Source organism: Rhinolophus hipposideros (genome assembly GCF_964194185.1).
Source record: "Rhinolophus hipposideros genome assembly, chromosome: 3".
In the NCBI taxonomy this organism is placed as follows: Eukaryota; Metazoa; Chordata; class Mammalia; order Chiroptera; family Rhinolophidae; genus Rhinolophus; species Rhinolophus hipposideros.
In genome coordinates this window covers 105,963,615-105,987,318 of record NC_138049.1, presented here as the reverse complement: position 1 = coordinate 105,987,318, position 23,704 = coordinate 105,963,615, and the positions used below count along the sequence as shown (strand labels likewise).

Genomic DNA, 23,704 nt, shown 5'->3' with positions numbered 1-23,704 from the left:
AGGAGTGTTCTTGGAGACTGTAACCCAGAAAATTCTGAACGACAGCATAGGAATGGTGACCTTATTTACCCGTGAGGCTGCTCAGAAATTCCCACCCTCTTGCCAGCAGCAGGCATACACCCATGTAAGAAGATTCTGATTTAATACGCTCTCCTTTTATAGAAAATTCCCTCAGGTCCACTCTGAGTGGCGGCTGCACCGGAACCAGGGGATTCCCCAGTGTCTGCTGAGCCTCCTAGTGCAAACTCTTCCACTGGCAACTGTGGTGTCATCATAGGGGATTTTTCTGATTGGCCAGAACTGGCTGGGTTTGGTTTGGGTGCCCTTAGGTTTCCCTCTCATCCTGCCTCACTATTGCTCTGCAACTCAGAGCAGCACTGCCGCGACCACCTAGTAAAGAGGATGATCCTAAACAGAGCTCTGATTCTGGGGGCCCTCGCCCTGACCACCAGAATGAGCCCCTGTGGAGGTGAACACATTGTGGGTGAGTGCACGGCTGAGGGGTGGGGGACTAGAACTGAGACACAGAGAATTGGGGTGGAGGCGGGGAGAGAGATTGGCATGAAACAGTAGAGACTCCTCAAAGGCATTCTCTATATTAAGCAGATCTGAAAATTATGGCAGCTCCTCCTTTAGGAAACCGGAATCCCAAGCCATCCTCTTTGCTACCTGTTCTGTTGCACACCTGATTGCAGACATTCTTGTTTATAATATTGGACCCAGTGAATATAGCCTGATGGACTCTATGGCATTCATTCATGATTACCTCAGAGATTAGGGATGCTTTCCCGAGTGGGTGTTTTATTGCTAAAAATTCATTAACAATTGCTCCCAAATGTCTCCGAACAACATTCGAAGGTTTTATGTATCTCTCTTGTAGTTTACCTTGGGGTAAAGAGTCCCACAGATGATGTGTACTGTGTAGATATAAACAAGGGTCCTTTACTTTGTCTCAGATGTACATACATTTCCTGATGGGAACGGGCACAGATGAGGGGCGGGTAAGTGAGCCCAGCTGCTGAGTGCCTTCAGACAAGTCACTGTACCACATGGGCCTCACTTAGTCTCAGTTACCTCACATGTGTCACCTCACAAGTAATCAAATAAAATAGGTGTGTAGATATGCTTTCTAAAAAATGAAGACATACAAATGTCAATGGTTATTCTTGTTTTCAAATTATTACTATCACAGGTATAACTTCATATTTTTTTCTTTAACAAAGGAGGGAATATATTTATATTTTAAAATTGAGAACTTTATGATGAGTTAGCAAATTAATTACATTATTCTGAAATCATCAGCCCAAATCACCTGTCTTTCACTCCATCTAAGGAAGTCCTGTAAGAGGAAGAATGGTCAAGCACGGTGTAATTATTTGGTTTCCTCTGCCTTTAATGTTTACCTCTTTCCGCCCTCTCTTTATACATTCCTTTCTTCTCCTTTCCTTCCAGGATTCATCCCCGGTTCTTATTCATTTTGTTTTGTAGATATGAAGAGTAACTTTGTAAAAACCAAAAGAGAAAAGCCAAATAGTTCAAAGGGGAAGTGAGATGGAGGTTACTGTAGTCTTCAGCAGCTGTAGGAACCATAGCTGCTCCCCCTCTAATTTTGTTTGGCAGTGACAGTTTCGCCCACGTCTCCAGGCCACGTCCCAGTTTACTTTCCTCAGCATCACCCCAGAGTGACCTGGTCACGCTTGGCTCCATGTTAGGTACAGTGAGCGCACTGCTGAGGGCCTGCGAAGCTGGCAGAGCCCTATGAAAATGTTTTTTTTTCTTTAAAATTAGAAGAAGAAAAAACAAACTTTTAGGGTAAGAGATAATATTTCAATTTTTAATCAAGCCTGGGTTGTATTTGTCTTTGTGCAAATACAGTCGTAAAATATGATTTTTAATATTTTGATGGAGGTCTGGGCCCTGGAAACCACAGTGCCAAGGGCTCACAAGTCAAAATGCAGCCTTGGTCACTGCTGATTCTGACTGTCGTATGGTTCTGCTACTGGATGCCTGTCAGCCCTCCCCAAATCTCTGTGATCCTCAAGAATAACAATCGACATTTAATACACATTTTTTTGAGCACACAGCAAACTAAATTTTGGGGATTCAAAGATAAAAAAACATGCTTTCTGCTTACTAGAGGGTATTCAGATTGCTGATGGAAGGAAAAATGGTGCAGGAAAGCAGGACCATTGCTGAGCAGGGCAGTGGACCCAGATAAGGCTGAAACTGTAAATTATTCCCGTTAGCCCGGCAGTGTGGTGTTCTTCATAGATAGCCAGCAGCCCAGAACAAGTACCAGATGAAAGGAATAATTACACATATTCTTGTTGGGAAAAGGAGTCAAGAAGCTTGCAGGAGGCTTTGCTGGAGGGCCTTTTAAGTGGTAATCCAAGGGTGTCATGCTGGGTGGACTGAGAAATAGATACACTTGGAGAGCAGGACTTTGGGATGGACGGGTTGGAGGTCATAATGTGGCCAAAACATGCTGCATGAGAGAACTCAGCTAAAAAGTGGTAACTAAGCAGAAACTTCACGGATGAATTAGAAGTGTCTGGGAAATCCTAAAAGATAACTTCATTTCGGAGAGAAAAACAGAGCCCTGCAAAGCTCAAGGAACATAAAATGATGACATTGTTTGATTGGCAGATGAGGTATTTGTGGAGGCTGTTAGATTACAGAGCTCATCACTGCAGACCAGTGTTTGCTCCTGCACTCACCTGACTCTCCTTCATTCAGTGAGCACCTTGATGGCAGAGGTCATGCTCATTGGTGTTTTCCTCCTTGTCTTCCCCAATGTCTGACACCTTGTTGATGTTCAGTAGGTGAGAAAGGACGGAAAGAGCAAATGGTAAAGGGCTCTTATCTGTTTTGTCCAGTTAGGCTCATTTGGGTGGAGTCATACCTCACTCACTGCCATTCTGCTTTGGCATCCTCAGATGGTACATTTTTATTTTTCAAGTCCTGAAAAGATTTGAAGCTCTACATAGAATTGCTAACTATGAAACAAATTATATAATGGATGAAATCCTCCTTATTGAGGATCTCCAATTAATTCATTATTTGAATGTGAATACACCAGATGTGGTTTGATGATTCTTATCCTTACAAAAAAAAAAAATGGCATGTCTCAATCCTAAGGCTAACTCTAGTAGTTTTCTTCCTAACCTAGATGAAACTCAGATAAGTACACTGTCCAGTGAAGGAAAAGGGCCATGGTTTACCTTGAGTCCTTAACAAAGTGTTGAGTGAGAATGAGGAGAGGGGTTTAATAAAGAGGGGTGGGGAACAACAAATCTAAAAGTTAATAAGGATTTCATTTTTAAAAATTTAATAAGGAATCAGGTGCTCTCCCTGAGGGTCACCACTGTTACCAAAACAGAGACCTTTATATATATATTTAAGCAACAAATATATATGTTATATATATATATATTATATATATAATATATATATTATATATATTTGTAATATTGTTGCTGTTGTTATACACTTTCTTATACCAGATAATACTTAGAAGAATTTCTTTTAAAGTAATAATATCCTGTGTACTTTTCCTGGATTGAAGAAGGAGAAGCATGTGGAGGAGAAGGGAGGGGAAGGGGGAGGAGGAAAGGGGAAGAAAGAGGGGCAGATGGGGAAGAGGAGAAGGAATTCCTGTGTAGAAAAAGTCCTGTTCTGAGCCGGTCCTGAGGGGAAAGGAACCATAATGAACGTGTGATTTACTGATAACATAATTGAGAGAGAAAACTTCTGAAGCCAGCAGAAGCAAATGGAATCTAGAGAAGCTAAATAAGATCATTCATTCATTCCTACTTTCATTCAATTACAATATTTATCATAAACTTATGATGTGCCTTGTGCTGAGCTAGGCATGCAGGGAGTAGCAATAAACAGGCCGGTGCAATCCTGCCCTTCTGAGGCACAGGTTAGAGTGGAAAGAGAATGGACTGTAACCGGACAACCACCAGTACTGAGAGGAGAGGAAGCAGAGGCTGGGCATTTTCCAGAAGACTGCCAACGATGAAGCTCCTGACATTTGAAAGTCAGTTTCTTCTGTCACTTGGTTTAATATGGTTCTGTTCTCTCCCTCTGTTTTCCACCTTTCTGCTCGTGGCCCTTACTCAACAGCCGACCACGTTGCTTCCTACGGTGCACAATTCTACCAGTCTTACGGTCCCTCTGGCCAGTTCATCTTTGAATTTGATGGAGACCAGGAGTTCTACGTGGACCTGGAGAAGAAAGAGACTGTCTGGTCGCTGCCTATCTTCAGTGAATTTACAAGTTTTGACCCACAGGGTGCACTGAGAAACATGGCTGGACAAAAACACGACTTTGACAGCTTGAGTAAATACTTCAACTACACTGCAGCTACCAACGGTGTGTGCCCAGTTCTGCCGACTTTGCTGAGTCTGCCCCTTCACACCAGCTCTCACTCCTTCCTTCCCTGTGGTAGATACTGGTCACCAGTCTCTAAAATTCTCTTTTCCAAGGAGTCTCCGGATCTTCTCGTAGTAATTACTGAACCCTCATCCCCTCCCCTCCCCAAATTGCCTATTTCATGTAATACGAAGGTTGTTACCAGTAACACAATCCTGAATCCTTCACAGAGGGGCCCAACAGACCTGCTACCTCAATACGTGGGTTCACAGAGGGTAGGCGTGGGGATAGAGGGCGCACAGTGTGTCATGGTTCCCAAGCGGGAGGGAACAGCATTTCCTGTATCACCTGGGCCCGAGTCGGTGGGAGTCGGTGGGAGGGCCCCTCGGGGTGCAGTGCGGACCCTCAGGCAGAGCCGTTCGCAGTTCCCATCGGTGCTGTTTCCTCCCCACAGAGGCTCCTGAGGTGACCGTGTTCCTGAAGTCCCCAGTGTCGCTGGGCCAGCCCAACACCCTCATCTGCCTCGTGGACAACATCTTCCCCCCTGTGATCAACATCACATGGCTGAGCAATGGGCACCCCGTCACGGAGGGGGTGTCTGAGACCAGCTTCCTCACCAAGGAGGATCATTCCTTTCTGAAGATGAGTTACCTCACCTTCCTCCCGTCTGCGGACGACGTTTACGACTGCCGGGTGGAGCACTGGGGCCTGGACGCGCCGCTTCTGAAGCACTGGGGTAGGTGTGAGCCCCACCGCCTCTGGTACCTGCTTTCTCTGTCACCTCGGAGCTTCCTGCCCATCATCCCCTAACGCTCATGGCCCTGAACTTACACCTTAGCAGTTTCTGGGATAGACGTCCCCCTCCTACCTAAGCCCGGGTCTTTGCGGGACCATCCCCTCCCCCACTCCATCCCAGGTACGTGCTCAGAGCACTCTGTATTCTGACCTCACAACGTCACTTCCTCAGAGCCTGAGGTTCCACCCCCGATGTCAGAGCTGACGGAGAACGTGGTCTGCGCCTTGGGCCTGGCCGTGGGCCTCGTGGGCATCGTGGTGGGGACCGTCCTCATTATCAAAGGCCTGCGCTCAGGGGGCAGCTCCACACGCCAAGGGCCCTTGTGAAGGGAAGGTAAGGGTTCAGACTTATAAAAACAGGAAAGTGGGGGGAGGTTGTGAACACAAATGTGGTTGAAAATATGATGGCATAGGAACCCCCAGGATGTCCCCCAGGACCCATCGATCTCATGTCTGTCTTATTGCAGGTACATTGCCCGTCAACAAGGGCAGAAACGTGGATGTGCTGATGACCAGCGGTTTCCTGGCCCAGATCATCATATTCCTTCTTTCCTCCTACACTCCTTCTCTCTCTGCTTCTCGGGGATTTAAGGTGCTGTATCCCCCTCACATCTCACATACCCCTCAGAACACTCCCCTAACCTCCTGAGTGTTTTTTTTCTTTTCTCAATTGTTACCTATTATGGGATTCCTGGAGTAGCCAACTCACTACCTAATCCCTCAGTTAACCCTGAACTAATATCTCCATAGAAGCAATAAACCCCCTTAATGAGGTCTTTACTGAATTTTTTCCTGTCTTTCATCCAGGATCAGCTAGAACCACAGCTCTTCATGCTTCAGGCCCATTAATCTCATTTCCCAGATCATGATTCATTCCCAGTAACACATAAAAAAACAAGTACAGTCTGATAATAGGTTGATATCTGAGCTGAGGATAATATTTCTCTCTTCCTTATGTCCCCACCTTTGACCACTGCCAACTCCCCAGCCCCACACCACACCCCCCAGTCCCCAGTAATTCAGGCATCAATGAAGGTTATATATGCCCTCTGCCGTTGGTGTATATTTGTTATGAGAGAAATACAAAAACCAAGAAATAAATCTGTATTCATTTCAATATAGCTCTTAAAAGTTATAAGAGAGGGCGGCCAGATGGCTCCGTTGGTTAGAGCGCGAGCTCTCAACAACAAGGTTTCTGGTTCAATTCCCGCATGGGATAGTGGGCTGTGCTCCCTGCAACTAAATATTGAAAACGGTGACTAGACTTGGAGCTAAGCTGCGCCCTCCACAACTAGATTGAAGGACAACGACTTGGAGCTGATGGGCCCTGGAGAAACACACTGTTCCCCAATATTCCCCAATAAACAAAAAAATTTTAAAAAGTTATGAGAATAAGTTAGTAAAAAGAAATTTTGAATCTCAAAATTACCAGAAGTCAAAATTTGTTCCCCAAACTTTAAATTTGTAAAGAATAAATGATGATATTATAGTAAAAGCTTTCTTCTCTCCTAACCCTTGAGGAGATAAGAATTCTCTAGTCAGGAAAAGAAATGGAATTCTGTAAGGAGAACATTAGAATAAGCCAATAAAGTGGTATCTGAGAAGGAGCCAATACTTTGTCCTTGCTTATGACTAGTAACAAGGGGAAAAGGGATGGGACTAGAAACCACAGACATATTTAGGGTCCCTAGGACACAGGTGTAGTTTCCCTGATGTCCTACATTAATCCCTTCTAGAGAACCACATACATTTTCCTGTGCCACCATGGCATGTCGGGGCCGGTAGAGTGAACATGGCTGCAGAATGTTGCTAGGCAGATAAGCCTAAGTCAGTCTCGCTGAATCCCTGTGACTCTCTGTGAGTCCCTGTGTGCCCTGGGGAGCAGCAAAATAGCCCAATATCCCCAGCGCCTGTCCCTTACCATACCTGGCTAAGGGAAGCACAGCCTATGAGAGAGAAATCCCATGAGGGACAACACGGTTGAGATAATGAAGTGGCAGCTAGGGTGCTGCATCGTCTCTACATTCACTGTCTCCCAGTGGGAGTCCCGGCAGAGGAAATGGATCAACAGAGAGGATTCTTTGGTTCTCCCGAGTGTGTCCACGGCCTCACTCCTGAGAGTGTACATGATCTGAACTGAAGTCATTTTACCTTTTGAAATTGTTTTAGGCACATTGTCTCAGTCTTTCGGCTCTGCAACTGCTGAGTCTGTACAGCACGTCTAGGATGACATTACGGAACAGTGTAAAATGTATAAGCCTGCTCATGCCATTTGCATCAGTGAGCTTAAAATGTAACTGGGAAATAAAGACACAACATTAACAAAATAATTGATACAACATAACTCAGTGCAAAGAAACCTAATCCAAATCCAGGACTTAGCACTTTATAGTTAGTTTTTAAAACTTTTATAACACTGGGTAAAACATCTAATATTTCTGAGCCTTATTTTTGTCTTCCATAACATGGGAGTGATAGTACTTTCCTTGCAGAATTACTGACAGAATTTAAAGAATCTTGATGTCTAGGTAGTGCTTTATACATAGTATACAAGTACATAAGAAAACATTGCTAGTTGTATCCACCATGAATTTATTTTTAAAACAGGATCATATTATATAAAGAGCACTTTTGTGTTTCTGAGCCCTGTAATGATTTAGGAGATTCAAACATGGAGGTATGGATGAATTTCTTGTCATATGGTAATTAGAGGATTTTTTTCCTTTGTAGAGTAAGAGGCTGAGATTGGATTAGCTGAGCCAATAGATAGGGAATAGTGATCAGTGACATATCATTGGTAAAAGGGTTGCTAAGAGAACTCTTTTGGAAAGAAGTTGTAATATTTGACTTTGGGTTTTTACTGCAATAAGAAATGTGTCCTCTCCTTATAGCCTGTACATTTTTAGTCAAGTATGTTATATGCAGTAGATCTTTATGTATGTTTACTTTGGGGAGGAGGTGGGGAAGGTTAAAGGAGAAAAAGCTGCCTGTGAGGTAAAAGTGAGAAAATAATTAAAAATGCAAACTAGGAATTAGTAAATGCAGGGAATCTGAGTCAGAGGTAATCATGAAAATGTAGGTAAAAGAGCACAAAAGATTTTTAGGGCAGTGAAACTATTCCGTATGATACTGTAATATTTGATACATGTCATTGCACATTTGACAAAATCCATAGCGTGTACACCACCAGGAGTGAACCCTAATGTAAACCATGGACTTCCAATGATTATGATGTGTCAGTGTAGGTTCGCTCATCAATTGTAACAAATGTATCACTCTGGTGGGGGTGTTGATAAAAGGAGGAGGCTATGCATGGGTGGGGATGGGGTGTATGTGAAATCTCTGTACCTTCCACTCAATTCTGCTCTGAACTTAAAAGTTCTCTGAAATAAAGTGTATTAAAAAGAAAACAAAAGATCAGCAATTATGATCCCAAATATATAAAATAAAATTTTAATATAAAAAAAGTAAGTCACCTGAAAATGTACAAATGCGCTGAGTTTTTGGCAATAGGAATTTGAATAAATTTAATGTAAATTTCAATGATTCATAAGGTTAAGAATCAATCATTTTGGAGATGGTGTGTGTGTGTGTGTGCGCGCGCGAGTGTGCACGCTATTATAATAGAAGGTTTATATTGAATGACATTATGACCAGTGTCCCAGAATTATACAAATGTTGCCCTACTCAGACTCCTTTCCCGTAAAGTACTGAGGAAAGCAAATTCAATGATAGTTGTATTTTATTAAAGGGACTCATTCATAAAGTTTTCATATAATTTTAATATAGCATAATTAAAATTCTAAAAAATAAGAACATAATTAAAATTCTAAAAAAAACATTCTTTTTTTATCAGCTAATAATTAAAAGTGGGATCACCACATGATGTTACTAAAAACAAAATAAATCAGTCCTCATGATTTTAAATTATGTGATTCTTGAACACTTATTTGAGTTATTTGAATTATTTCTGTTTGTGTGCATAAAGTATGACTTTATTAATATATTTAACATACTATTTAAAATCTACATAATTGAAAAATCACATAAACTATATCAGGTTTATACTCACCACAACCATTTAGGGAACTTGAAGGAATATATTTTGTTACAAATCAAGCACTTCACACATAGCCTGACACATACTAGCAGTCAATACATGTTAACAATTGGTGTTATATTTTCTGGAGCCCAAGTCACAAATCTCATGATAAATGACATCACAAGGATGCCGCCAACAAGATCCAGACTATGGGAAGTTCTAACAGACAAACAACTCTTCAGCAAACATCTCTTCAGCAAATAATTTGCAAGGAAAAATAGAAAACAGAGAAATTATACATTAAAGAAAAACCACAAAAAACATACCAAATGCTAGGCTTTGTTTTCATTCATATTCAAATAAAACAACTGTTAAAAATTCTTGTTTTTGTAACTATGTGTGGTGAGGGATGTTAACTAGACTTTTTGTGGTGGTCATTTCACAATATATACAAGTGTTGAATCAGTATGTTGTATACCTGAAACTAATGTTATATGTCAATTATACCTCAATAAAAAGAAAAGAAATTAATTAAAAAATCGAAATTAAAAGAAATAAGTATAAAGCTGCCGACACTGGCCTACTATGGGGACAATTAATTTATAGTTGTTTCTCCAATAGTGATAATAGACGAGTTCAGTCTACACACCATTTTATCTGGTGCCATGTATGGGCAGCCGCTGGAGTGAAAGCAGACATATGTTGTCATGAGGAATAATGAAATCTTACTGCCCTCATGGGATATAAAACCAGAACCTCAGAGTCTTTGGAGTGCAGCTGTCCTCAGGAGCCAAGCTTTCATGCCATGTCCCTCCCTCCCCAAGGATATGCATGCCATACAAAGTTGTTTAGTAAGATTGGCCTTGTTCTATATGAGAACAACAGGACGGTTGGTGACTAAATCTGATTAACAAACCTTCGGGTATGGAGTTTCAGCTGAATCGTGAAGCCATTTTCACATGGCTGAACCCACCATAGTCAGATGCATTGTGCTTTACTTCTAGAGTTGTTAAGACATGTTTCCACTTCTCTGCATCCACACATTCCATTAGCATGAAATTGGCAACATAAAAAGAATGGGAGGAATAGAAACGGGAGAAAATACACATGGATGTTTGTCTTTATTTAAGTAGTTTAAGAAGTTTGGCCTAATCTTGAGGTCATAAGAAATTTACTTCAGAAATTAACCTTTCTTTGTGTTTGACACTTTTCCCCCCATCTTTATTGAGGTGTAATTGAAAAAACAAAAACAGTGTAAATTTAAGGTGTACAATATGAGACTTTATTTTATGTTATTTCTTCACCATAGCATTAAAAAGAAAATATGTAATAAGAAAGGAAGGCAGTTACGAAAATGTCAAGTACAGAGAAGAGAAGTTTGGGGTTTTTTTCACAAATGTATTTTCCAACATACACAAAAGCAGAGAAAATCATATAATGAACCCCCATGTACTCATCACCCAGTTTCAACAAAAACAGAGAAGATAATTTACTTTTTTGTACACATTCTGTCATTGAAAATGGCAAGTTCTAACAGACAAGAAAACAGACAAGAAAAGGCAAGTTCTTGAGCCAAAGTTGGCTCAAGATAGGGCAGAGCTCAGGACCCTTATACTCTCTCAAAACAAAATCCAAGAACTTTAACCTATGTACACAGTGAATATAGGCTTCTAAGTCTAATCTCTTTTAGTTGGCTTAGGACCCTTTCACGGGGAAAAACAGAGAAATACAAAAAGAAATAGTGTGTAGAACTGAAGGGCTTTAAATTAAGCACATGCCTCATGTGGCCTGACCTGTTCACTAAAAAGTGACTGGGGTGAGAGCTGTGGTAGCCCTATAGCTGACTTGAGGCACCGGTATGAGGAAAAGGAAATAGGGAGAAGGAATGTATGGAACAGACAGAAGAAAACGAATTGGAAGTAGGAGAGAGAGTTGAGAAACAGAACGAATAATACATGACATAAAATGGAAGTAAATATTCAACAAAAGGAATGAACTTTAGACTTCAGTCCCAACTCTGTCACCTGTTAGTTCTGTGTCTGAGTGTATCTCTGAACCTCTCTAAGCCTCAGTTTCATCATCTGCAAAATAGTGCTAATAATACTTATCTGGAAAGGATATTGCCAATATAAATTTAATAAAATACTGTTGTTTCCCCCGTATGTGCAGTTTTGTGTTCTATAATTTCAGTTACCCACAGTCAACCATGGTCCAAAAATATTAAGTGGAAAATTCCAGAAATAAACAATTCATGTTTTAAATCACATGCTATTCTAAATAGTGTGATGAAATCTTACACTATACTCCCTTTAGATAAGGGGGAACTACTGTAATGTGTATAAAGAAAACAATTCTTGTGAGACAATTAGAAAAACTGAATACTGACTGTACTGAGGGATTATTTGTCTAATTTAGGTGTGATATGACATTGTTGTTATATTTCTAAAAAGTCATATTTTAGATTTCATAATAAAATATTTAAGAATGAAAAGATATGATGTCTGAGATTATCTTCAAAATAATCCAGTATGCATATAAGATTAAGTGAATGGGTTTACAGAATTTCCCAGGAACTGATCATTGTTGAAACTGGACTGTTGATATATGGTACTATTCTTGCTACTACTGTATATAGTTGAAATTTTCCATAATACAAAGTTTATTTTTAAGTATTCCAGGAAAAACAAAAAGAAAATAGGCACAGAAGCACTTGATTTGAAGTTATGATGGTTTTTCAAGTTTTCTTCTTTTTTATCACACTTAGGAAACCCTGAGTATTCAAATGCTACTCCAGACTATAGGACCCTCTCAGCAATGTAAACCTAAAGATTAAGTACACAACAAAGAATAATGGTAAAAGAAAGCAACGTTCCCTTTATTATTGACTGAACTAAGCCCCAAACTTTATTAATATATTTGCTAATTCAAACAATAAAGCAAAATTGGTCATTGAGTACCAGTGTTGTGATACATACAATACTATGTTCTGAATGTATTAAAATAGTATAAAAACAGATACATTCATTGTCTTCAAAAAACTTATACTCCAGAAGAAGTAAAATATACATATGAAATAATTCCACAAACATATAAGCTATGAAGAATTTATAAAGGAAAAGAGCAAGGTAACATGAGAGAGGAACCAGGCACCAGGTATAATTTGGTAAAATTTAGAGGAGAGTTGAGGGAATGTATCTTCCAATGAAATAAATGGTATACGTATGTGAAAGACAAGGTTAAAGAGGGCAGAGCAACTGTTTGAGAAAATCTTGCAATCTGAAAGAAGTGAGAATAAAATAAAATGAAAATAATCACAGATTTATTAGAGAAAGTGTATGTAAGCGCAAATAATTTATTAAAGCCTTTCTACTTAGAGTTCTTAGAAGTGAAAAGTAATCTATAGAAGTATAATAGAGAGCTTAAAAAATTGGAAAATTTAATAGAAAGATTGGAAAATTAAACCAATGAAATTTCCCTAAAATTAAAAAAAGATAAAGAAATGTAATATATGGTAGAAAAAATAAGACATAGAGAATAGACCCAACAAGTCCAATATCAAGTTAACAGACCTAGAGAGAAAACAGAAATGAAGGGAGAAAATCATCATAACAGATAATAAGAAAAACTTTTCCTTTTATAAAGGACCTAATTCTTTACATAAAGAATTGTCAGATATTTAACAAGATTAATGAAAAAACAGTCAAGTACATCGTTTTTAAAATTTCAGGATCTCAAGGGTTAAAGGAAGATCATAAAATAGCCCAATAAAGAAAATAAAACTGAACAGAAAAAAAAAATCAGACGGCCAGATATTTCTATCATTAAGATAAAGAGAAAGATCTGGAAGTTCTAAAGGAAACTTATTTTCTATTAATAAATGAACACCTGTTCAAAATCACAATAAGGCATGAAGAAAGAATAAAAGTACTAAAAGACATAAAAGGTCCTAAAATTTACCTATCACATATTTTTATTGGGAGTTGATTAAGAGTATGACTTAGTAAAGTGAGGTTGTTATTCAGAAAATAAGAAGGCAAGGAATGTAAGAAACAGTGGATTCAACACAGAGCGTCACTGAAAAGAGATCCTACTACAGCAGCTCCATGGCAAGCCTAAAATTCTTAACTACATAAGTGATATTTACAAAGTAATAAACAACTTTTCCCACTTTTAGAATTAAGCTATGTTCAAAGTCCAAAGACAATTAATGTTACAGCAGAATGTCAATATTTTCGGCTTCAACAGTATATATTTTGAAAAGGTGCAGATACCTCAGTTTCACAATGGGAGGGTAAATGAGAAGGGAAAAGGTAGTGATGCTAATACCTTCATATTTCAGGAAGGGGGATAAGAGACATTGGCCATAATTAAGGGAAGAAGACACACAGAAATAAATATATTTAAATTCCAATAGAAACTGAAAGAAGAATTATGTAAGATGACTCATGAATTAAAGAGGATTTTAGAAGCTGGGCCATTATGCAGTCACCAAAAAGGTCTTAGCCTAACCCCCAGGGAGTTATGAAGCCCTTCAAAGTTGGCTCAAGACAGGGCAGAGCTCAGGACCTTTATACCCTTCCTGGGCTGTCACTGGATATAAGTTCCCCCAGGAAATAAGGTGAACTAGGGTGAGACAGCTCTTCTCACCCAAGGTAATTCCAGCAGCAACATTCTCAGCAACTAAGGGAATAAATCTTTCAGTCCTAAAGGGAGGAATCTAGGTGGATCAAGACAGTATCCCCTACAGAAGCACAGAATAGTATGGGTGTACTAGAATAAGTCACCGGGAATACATATATTTTCAGGTTAAAGAAAAACAAATGTTTTTAAAAATTGTCACTTAACTTTCATTAAGTCAGTGACTCATCCTTTGGACTTATTAACTTTTAGTTAAACATTCCATTATAGTCAGGAAGGGCAATGTTGCAGTAAGATCTTAACTTGCAGTGAAAATTCAATCTCAAGGCCTTAGCTCAATAAAGGGGACTCGATTCCATAGCCACTCAAGGGACTCAGGTTATGAAGTTTCCACTGTTGTGCACCATCACCTCAACAATGGCCTCCACAGGACAAAGCAGAGCTCACACCCCCATTTAAGTTCCATTGACTGGTACTAGTCACATGACTCCAACCTAACAGCAGAGGAGGCTGGGAAATGTGCAGCTATGGAACATTGGTGAGTGCCGCTGTCCCCAGAAGACACAGTGAGTAAGATGATTGAAGGTAAGACCAAATGCTCATGACTAGTAGATTATTGTCTAGTACACTCATACACCAAGGTGTATGCCTACGAAGACTCAGGGGTTTTTGTTAACAAATTTGTATATAAAAGATGTATCTGTTATTTTAATTAAATAATCAATTAAAAATTCTATTACCCAATGAAATCTGGGTGCAGAAAAATAGCTGTTTCTATGAAACTGTCACTGGAAGGGAAGAAGACTCTGACCCTTTCATTAAGAAGCTTCCAGCATGGGGCCAGTGTGACAACGTTGAACTGTAAGAATGTCCCAGAATATACTCTACCACTCACCCTTACGATAGGGCTTATGTTTCAACTAAAAAATCAGATTTCAATATCTCCCTAAACTCTGAGTCTGATTTAGTTTCCATCCCTGCCTCTTGCCTCTGCAGAGACAAAAACAAACAGCTACATATAGAGAGCAAGGGCTCCCTGTCAGCCAGCACAAGTCCTTCCACTCCCCCAGAGGTGTCACTCCATCTTGTCTCCTATAGTCGACAGTGCCAACCCCGGGGAAGATGCACAAACACTCTGAGCACTCAGCATCGTGTTCCAGGCAGATTCAGACTCTGACCTTGGGGAGCAGAATCCCAAGTACTACTGTCTGTCCCCACACACCCGTGTCCCTGCCTGAAGCCCTGCAGTGCAGCCTGGATTACTGGAGGAGATGAAGGAAGCCTGGTTCTCCGTTCTGACGTCATCCAGGAGAGGGAAGGCCCTGTCATGGGCTCCTCAGGCCCAGTGGCTCGGTGAGGGTGCGGGGGGAAGGGGGGGGACACACCTGCCCCTCGGGAGCATGGCTCTCCATAACCTCAGGGATGCTGCCAGCCACCCGCCTTCAGGACTCAGGGACTGAGATGGAGTCCTTGTGTAAGGACACACTGTGTGTAGTGACCTTTCTCACAACTGGAAGAGAATGTCATCAGGAATTGACAAGTCATACGTTCACAGACAAGGGCAGCTCTGTCCTCTGAGAATTCCAGCTCAGCAGCACCACCAGGCGAACGTGCAGGAGACAAGGGGTGAGATGGGTGTGAGCCAACACTCTCAGCAGGGAACCTAGCACCAGAGGGAGCTCTGCCATTTGTTGTGTGGGGTCCCTGAGAAAGAAACTGCTTCTACACCACTCCACTATAAGGGGGCTCTGGAGGCTGGGGTGTCCACGTGGCAGGTGTAGACATCGCCACTCCAGCAACACAGGAGCTGGAAAATCCCGTCCCTGTTCCCAGTAAGTGTGAGGAGCACAATGCTGGCTGAGCATCCCATGGACAGGGTGGTGTTTTTGATAAGTGTGACTGTTTCCCAGGTTGCGTCAATCAGAATCTTGGCTAAAATGGTTAAAATTCTGGCAGACACTCTAGAAACACATAACAGAGACACACAGAGACATATACACACAAAAAGAAACAGAGATGGGATTAAGTGTGAGGTGATGGGAAAGAAATGCAGAAAATAGATATAAAAAGAAATACAGAGGGAAAAAGAGATGCAGGTAAATAGTGGGAAAAGTGCAGATAGAGAAAAATGAGAGATGGAGAAGCAGCAATGCAGTGAGAGACCCAGCGAGGGAGACAGAGGCAAAGGTGCAGAGAAACATACAAGGACAACGAGAGACGCAGAGAAAGAGAGAAGGGCGCACTGATTGGGGTAAAACAGAAGAAAGAACTCACTGAATATATGGACTTAGTCACTTCTGAAATCAACTTGACCCCAGGCTGACTTGTAACACGAACAAAATAAATTTGTGTTGGATTTCTATCATTTGAAACCAAAAAATAGTACTTTTATTGCTGGTTATACTTTCTCAAAAATAAAAATTGACCTCAATCAACATGATTTGCCAGGAACAAACATTAGCGACCGGGGGCCACTATATCGGCCTGCAAACAATTCCACTATCCTTACTTACATTCTCAACAGACTGGACGAGAGGTGGCATATCCTGAGGCCACTGCACTCAACATCAATACTAAAGAACTAGGAAGGATGTTACAATTGATTTTCTGTCTCCTCTTTCTACCCTTACATGGCAGCCCAAGATGCTTATAGTCTCCTTTCAAGGAACAACCCCTCCTTCTGGTCCCAGGTTTGTTGGGTCACCTCAAAATACGTTCCTTTCATTCTGCATTGCTTTCCCACCTCTGCTCATCTAAGGAGGTTCAGGATACAGACAACTCATAACATGTTTAATTATGATAAAAGCTGTATAGACAGGTAAACGGTTTCAATGTGCTTCCCTTGCACAGTCTGTGGGGGGAGAAAAGAAACAGAAAAACGCCTTGGGGCCTGAGCAGATGCTGCTGGCGAGGCTCCCGGGGTCAGTGCAGGAGGCAGCATGGCAGTCAGATCCTTGGGGTGGGCTCACAGGAGGTGGCCTGACTCCATCAGCATCACTGTAGGAAGGACTTTGATGTCAGAGGAACAGGCTGACAGGCATTTGGGAATTCTGGGCAAGGACAGGCAGGCATTACAGAAGACAGGAGACCAAGGCCAGTCAAAGTGTCCTCAGGACTCAGCGCAGGAGCCCTGCAGAAGAGAGAGTGATTGGCATGGGGCACCCTGAGGGACGTCCTCTCCCCTCCCCTGGGGCCTGCAGCATCAGACAGAGACGGCTGAGGTCCAGGGCATGTCGTCATGGCCTCCCCCATATCAGTGTAAAGGTGAAATCAGCTAAAGGGGACTCGGCACGTCAGCTCCACGCAGATGTGAGAGGCCAGGGAGCAGCTGTTATGCTTCTGTGGAATATGATTTCACTCTTTTTAGTAAATTAGATGATAACCACTTTCCTTCCACCATGAGTAGCCGCTTTCCATCACTTATAAATATCCACAGGCAGTAGCACCAATATGCGGCACAAGTGGGCATCACCCTGGTCTCTAACACCCAAGACGGGCTCTGGCTCCAAGTTTCACAGAAAGATGCCTGGTTGTGGCCTAGTTCTGGACAACAACCCCCGGGGCTTCCTACAGAAACTGGGCAAACTGCTCTCCCAACTCTCGATCCCGTGGCAGGGAACAGGCCATGAACCAGGCCACTGTGCCCAGGGACACTCACCTCACACCTTCCCCTCTTTACCAGTCACCACTCCCCCAATGAATAGAGCAGAAATAGTACCTGGCAGGGGCCCACGAAGACCTACAGAAGGAAGTTACACAAAGAAAGTTCTCATTACACAAATAGCCAGGCCCTCACTCACCCCAAAGGGACATGAGATATGCAACTTAATTGGAGATTTATTTCCTCACTGCCCATCAACCACAAGGCCTTAACTGCCCTAAGCTAACCTAACCCCCCTTCCCACCACCACCTAGTGAATGAAACTATCAGTAGAAGGAAGAGAAGACAATGATCTGACCCTCTTAAAAAAAGAAGCTTCTGGAAAGGAGCAGTGAGATAACGATGTCCTCTAAGGAAGTCTGAGAACACACTCCATCTGACACTTTTGTGGTAAGGCGACGTTTCAACCCGTAAAATCAGAGTCCAGTGTCTCCCCCTAGGCTGCTCCATCTTCCCCCACCACCCGCCCAGCCTCCTTCCTTTCTTTCAGGGTCAGGAGGTAAAAGCTACCCTAGAAGCAGAGACCTCCCTCAACAGTCTCAGTCACAGCTCATGGTCCCCATGTCCCCAGAGTTCCTTACCCTTCTGTTTCCGGTGATGGATGATAACGCCCAGCCCGAGGAAGAGCAGCCCCAGCACGAAGCCCCCAACACCACTAAGCATCTTGCTCTGAGCAGATTCAGACTGTGCCCCTGGAGAGCAGAGCCCGAGTGTCAGCCTTTGTCCCCACACTCACAGTGTCCCTTTGGTACAGGAGGGGGAGGTGCCAGGGCAACCCAGTTCTCCATTCTGAGCACCCCTAGGGGAGGACCAGACCAGAGACCCTTGGACACTGTTGGGTGGGTAAGAGAAAGTGGGAGGCAGATCCCTGCTTCTCGGGACACATCCTTAACCTTAGACCCTAAGGCCCAGTCACCAGCTGTAACAGTCGATCCCTCAGAGCTACCAGGCTGGATTCTGGGGCCATAGTGTATGGCGTGACCTCTTAGCACCTGGAAAGGCAATGAGGTCATGCTTCTTCTGATGTCCCTGCCATGGCACAAGAGGCACTCTAGTCTCCTGGAATGTGCAGCTCAGTAGTGACACCAGGGATAAGGGAAGGGATGAGATGGGCCAGGGGAAGCTTGTTTGCCCTCTGTCTTAGTGGAAGGACCCACAGTGGAAGGAAACAAACTGCCCCTTACGCCACTCCACTTTGATGGGGCTCTGCAGGCTGGGGTGCTCCACGTGGCAGGTGTAGACATCTCCTCGCTGCGGAGTCATTTCCAGCATCACCAGGATCTGGAACGTCCAGTCCCCATTCCTAATAAGGGGGGTGGACACGACGCCGGCTGTCTCCTCCTGGTCATTCCGGAACCACCGGACTTTGATGTGGCCTGGATAGAAATCTGTCACAGAGCAGACCAGCAGGTTGTGGTGGTTTAGCACCTCTGTCTTGGATGGGGAGATGGTCACTTTAGGTTCCACTGTAGGGGCGTAACAGACAGGAGAGGACGTAGTGAGATGTGAGCCCACACAGCAAGCCTCCCCGTGGGGCGCAGTCCTTTTTGGAACCAGAGTGGGAAGATCCCCTGATTCCAACTCTTGGATTAGGATTCGAGCTGGGCTACTTTATCAGCTCGAATAAACACATTAGTCAGTTAACTTTTCAGTCTCAAGAAACAATAATAGTCCTTCTATGGGAGTTACTTTTTTGATACTAATAGATAAAAATGAAACACTTTAATTTTTAAATATAATTTGCTATATTATACAGGAAAAATTTTTAAATTTAATTCATAAAAATTTTAAAAATAAATATAAGCCTGGACTTCTTTCCCCCGACACCTACTAAAGGTGACAATCAGGATGAGCTCTAGTGAGTCCCACTAGGACAGTGACACTGTTCTCTGTTAGTCCCAGTGCTCCTCATGGTAGGGAATGCACATCAGTTTGGAGTCCCCTGCTGGCCATGAGACCATCAGCACTAGTCACAGCCCCAGGAACAGTAACAGGGACAGAGAATTAAGAATGTAGAGACATTTCTGTGTCCAACAAAGCAGGACAACTGTGACCATCACATCCTTCAAAGCGATACTTCTCGCACAGGCTATATTCTATAATTCTCTGTGTGGATACTAACGGAATTTGAGAGCAAGAGCACTTCTTACATGTTGCCCATCAACAAAGCATCTCTCTCAGCTTTTAGCCTAACCTTAGCTCAGACACCATTTTGTGGTAAACTCCCCATAAAAGTTTATATTATTAAATACATAAACTTTCATCTCTATGCCATATGGGCCACCTATATTTTATTCACTTGTTGATTCATTTATTCATTGATTCAACAAATATAAGTTTAACAAGCACTGAGAATAGAAAGATAAACAACAGACCATGGTCCCTGCCCTTACAGAACCTGCAATCTAGTAACAGAGACAAAAAAAAAAAATCCCCCAAAACAGAATGTTATTTCAAAAGTTTGTAATTTTTGGAGGAAAAGAAAGGGAACCTTGAAAACAAGTAACACTGATAAAACACCGTGTTTGTCCATCTCTGGATTCCTTTATCTTCATTGTGTCCCACCAACATTGAGAACAGGCAAGAACAGACTCATATTGCTGCTTCTGCTTGCAACTGCCTTCAATGAGGCTTTGCTTCCATTATATACATGGAGCATATACTAGTAACATAGAACCTAATGACTGCTGTGTATTCTGGACCTGGTGCCTGGTGAACAACTGTGGGCTAATTACTTAAAGTGTTTATTATGTGCCAATATCAGCATATTAAAGTGGTGATGCTAATTCTTCACACACAAGTAGTTGTGAAATTAAATAGCATGAAGTAGGTGGTGTTGATAATGTAAGTTGTCTAAAAATAGATGCCCATTAAATGGATAGAATTAACTTTCAAAATACCTACCCCTGAAGTGGACAGTGATGTTGGAGGGAGGGGGAAAGGGAAGAGGACAGGCAGGGTCTAGGTCAAAAGAAACCTGAAACGTTTTTTATTCAATAATTTGATATCATCAGTTTATTATTCCAAAACTTCGGCTCTATTGGGCCATTTGTTGAGCTTCTCTAAGAGATTTAGATTCTGCCTTACACTATTCAAGTGTTGTTTTTATTTTTAGCAAACACTGTTTTCCTCAGACTTTGCATTCACAAGTTGTAAATTATTAAGATCTAAGTCAAGAAGAGTTTACTTGAATTCATTAAGCAAAAGGGGTACTAAATAATAAGATCAGTTTTCGAGGCTCTACTTCCCCTTGTGTTTCCCACTGAGTCTTAGTGGATGGGTAGCTGAGTAGGTCTACTCATTGATTTCACAGGGTTTAGTCTGTGCCAGTCACGTGTCAGGTACCAGGCACAACGACAATGACAGTCCCTCGCCTCAAAGAGGCCCAGGACTGGTAACAGCCATTGAAGTAAACAGCATTGAGAGGAATAATAACTTGAAACCAAAACGTCAAAGTGCAGTATGCCAGGACCCTACCACATCAGCACGTGGGCGAGGTGCGGGCCGAGGCTGCGCTGCAGCCCTAACCCCGGGGCCGACCCGCCCTTCAGCCTCGCAGGGCCGGGAGCTGGGCTGGGCCTGGCGGGGGCTCCCACCGGCGCCGCGGGTGTGTGTGGGGGCTCGCCGGGCGCGGGGCACCGCCTGGGGCCCGTGAGGGACGAGCGGGCGGGCACAGCGAAGGCCCGGGCGGGGGTGCACAGTGAGCGGGGAGTAGGCGCCCCACCCGGCAGGTCCCGCCGCCTCCGCCCGCACTTCCCAGGGGCGGACGCCCCTCCCGCAGCTCCGCCCTCGGTCCCCGCCCCGCGCCGCGCACGCCCCGCCTCCCTGTGCCCTCCGTGGGCCCCGGACTCGGACGGAGGGGCGTCCCCTCCCCGCGCTCACCTCGCCGCTTCAGGGCCGTGCTGGTCTCATACCCCTCGTAGTTGTGTCTGCACACGGTGTCCACCTCCGCCCGCGTCCGCTCCAGCACGTCCTTCTGGCTGTTCCAGTACTCGGCGTCCCGCCGCCCCCGCTCCGTCACCGCGCGGTACTTCCCCACGTCGCTGTCGAAGCCCGCGTACTCCTCCCGGTTGTAGACGTATCTGGTCACAAGCCGCACCCGCTGCGTCCCGTTGGTGAAGTAGCACATGCCCTTAAACTGGAGCACGATATCCTCTGCGGGGAAGCAGCGCCGCGCCGTCAGCACTCAGCCCACAGCCGTCGGGGTCGTGGGCACTTGGGGCGGGTACGCCCGACCCGCTCCGGACGGGACCCTCAGGCCGCTCTGCCCGGGCCCGCCCGCCTCCGAGGGCTTCCAGGGCTGCCTGCACGGAGGGAGGGGACGGGGACAGCCTGTCTCCAGGGACAGGCCCTGCGACCTGCCTGAGCCCGACAACGGGCCGAAGGCGGCGGTCGGTGATGGCACACCCATCCCTGTGCTTACAGGGATCAGGGCGTTCTCTCCTGAAATCCCATCTTCCACAGCACTCGGGGACCTCAGGGACAAACAAGTATGTGCACAAGCATGAGAGTTAGGGAATGACGACAAAGGTCTGGAATGAGGCTTGTCCTCTTCCTGAGAAGAAATTTCTCTTTGGACCCTGGGCAAAGTGCCTTCCTTCCCATGCCTGGGTTTACTCTGAGTTTCCACGTGAACCTACTGCACTGTGAGGTTCTCTCACTCCGCGTGAAGGGACCCATCCTCCTCAGTCCTAGAAAGGAGCATCTGATTCATAGAAAGAGCACAGGCTCCCAATTAGATCAATTAAATTCCAATTAAACTCTGCCAATTACCAGCTTCAGCTGGTTATTTAGACTATCTATATCATAACTGTGTAAAAAGAAAGTCATAATACCTGCACTTAGGGCTGTTAGGAAGATTGAGGACTAAAGATATTAATTCTATGTCTGAAATAAATGGTGTCTCAATACGTATTATTTTCCTTCCTTACATTCTCGTAAATACAGTCCATTGTCGACTCAAGCCTCTGAATCCCATTCAAGTTACTGTAAGACCATAAATCAGTGAAACTTGAATACTGCATGCCTTTGGTCATTCAGTCACCAAATAGGAAGTCACGCAAATAGGAAGACTTCCTCCACAAGCCCTCCACTCAGAGTCAGGAATGTAGAGTCTGTTTCCTCAATACTGAGACGACACAGACACTGCTGCCTGCATTTCCCCCACCCAGAATCCTACAGTGTTTAGTCCAGGCAAGGTCTTGGGGGACCCTGAAATGACAAATCCTGCTGTCTCTTCTTTGGAGAAATTCTTACCTTCAAAACTAAGACCAATATCACTTTTTCTGTCACTAGTAGTAAAGGCACACTTTGTCTCGTCCTCCCCATTATAACATCCCCAGGCTTGAGCCTGTGACATCAGGATTGTCCTCACCTAATAATTAAGGTGGAAATGAGAATGTATCCAGCTCTCTTTCCCAAAGGGAGGAAATGAGTGATAAAACACTGTATTTTGAAATCATAGAATTAATTCCCCACACCCCAGCCCAAGGATCCCTCAGAGCCTGTTCCCCAGAATACTGGCTCTGGGCAACAGCTGCCCTGCACTTACGTGGAGAATCTCTGCCCTCAGTCACTGGGGCGCTCAGCACCACCAGCGTCACCATCACAGCTGCTGTCCAAAGGCCTCTGGGGATCCACAGAGCCATCGTCCCAGACATAACTGAGAGCAACAGAATAAGTAATGGTAGTTGACACAACTCACACCTGGTGGCTCTGGTGTACCCACTTCAGAGAATAAAAACCTGTGACAGCATCCATGCATGGTAGAATTGGAGAGTCCCTAGGAAAGGAACCAATCAGCACCGTAGCTGAAGTATCTCATCTGTCTCTGGGCAGATGTTTTTGAAGAAGGTCCTCAATCCATCACTGGGCACCTGTCTTCATCAAATTGCCCAGGATGAACATATGAAGTGAAGATTTTTCTCTATAGAAAATCTGAAGGTTGAATGCCGTAGGGGCTTAAAGAACCAAAAGAAAAAGGACTCAAGAGTAGACACCTTTGTGATATTTATTTAAAATCTATTTTTCTTATACTTGTGATTTTTAGTAGGGGAAATAAATGGGGATCACATATCAGGGGAGAGAAAATTATTGTCACAGAAATGTTCACTTCCATTATCTTATCTTAGACACAGAAAGCCTTAAGTTGTGGTGGGAAGAGCAGCACTCTGAAAAGGAAATGGTTCTAC

At 43.4% G+C, this 23,704-nt stretch overlaps 2 protein-coding genes across 5 annotated transcripts; one reads left to right on the top strand and one right to left on the bottom strand.

Annotated features, from left to right (window-relative positions):
• Positions 1-323: 323 nt before the first annotated feature.
• On the top strand, positions 324-5,946 carry LOC308495475 (HLA class II histocompatibility antigen, DQ alpha 2 chain-like). The gene is made up of 5 exons (XM_081043788.1): positions 324-484; positions 4,129-4,377; positions 4,832-5,113; positions 5,345-5,506; positions 5,640-5,946. Exons 1-4 carry the CDS (start codon positions 403-405, stop codon positions 5,497-5,499), a joined length of 768 nt encoding a protein of 255 aa, XP_080899914.1. The 5' UTR covers positions 324-402; the 3' UTR covers positions 5,500-5,506; positions 5,640-5,946.
• Positions 5,947-16,205: 10,259 nt separating this feature from the next.
• Positions 16,206-23,267, bottom strand: LOC308495444 (boLa class II histocompatibility antigen, DQB*0101 beta chain-like). 4 transcript variants are annotated; one of them, XM_081043664.1, is made up of 6 exons: positions 23,065-23,267; positions 21,396-21,668; positions 18,698-18,979; positions 18,095-18,205; positions 17,571-17,591; positions 16,206-16,982 (listed from the first exon to the last, which is right to left on the bottom strand). In XM_081043664.1, exons 1-6 carry the CDS (start codon positions 23,171-23,173, stop codon positions 16,969-16,971), a joined length of 810 nt encoding a protein of 269 aa, XP_080899790.1. In that variant the 5' UTR covers positions 23,174-23,267; the 3' UTR covers positions 16,206-16,968. The 4 variants fall into 4 exon arrangements, with proteins under 4 accessions (XP_080899790.1, XP_080899789.1, XP_080899792.1 ...); XM_081043663.1 differs by having other exon boundaries at positions 16,221-16,982; positions 17,511-17,591; XM_081043666.1 differs by having other exon boundaries at positions 16,221-16,982; positions 18,698-18,901.
• Between the last annotated feature and the right edge of the window lie 437 nt (positions 23,268-23,704).

What these genes read in the sequence shown, in the direction of transcription:
- LOC308495475 (XM_081043788.1), top strand. Translation starts at nt 403, where the DNA reads ATGATCCTAAACAGAGCTCTGATTCTGGGGGCCCTCGCCCTGACCACC. An exon ending in TGGAGGTGAACACATTGTGG is followed by an intron (nt 485 to 4,128) that starts GTGAGTGCACGG and finishes CTTACTCAACAG; the next exon opens with CCGACCACGTTGCTTCCTAC. An exon ending in CTACACTGCAGCTACCAACG is followed by an intron (nt 4,378 to 4,831) that starts GTGTGTGCCCAG and finishes TCCTCCCCACAG; the next exon opens with AGGCTCCTGAGGTGACCGTG.
- LOC308495444 (XM_081043663.1), bottom strand. Translation starts at nt 23,173, where the DNA reads ATGTCTGGGACGATGGCTCTGTGGATCCCCAGAGGCCTTTGGACAGCA. An exon ending in TGAGGGCAGAGATTCTCCAC is followed by an intron (nt 21,669 to 23,064) that starts GTAAGTGCAGGG and finishes GCTTCCCCGCAG; the next exon opens with AGGATATCGTGCTCCAGTTT. An exon ending in CCATCACCGGAAACAGAAGG is followed by an intron (nt 17,592 to 18,094) that starts GTAAGGAACTCT and finishes TTCCTTCTGTAG; the next exon opens with GTCTTCGTGGGCCCCTGCCA.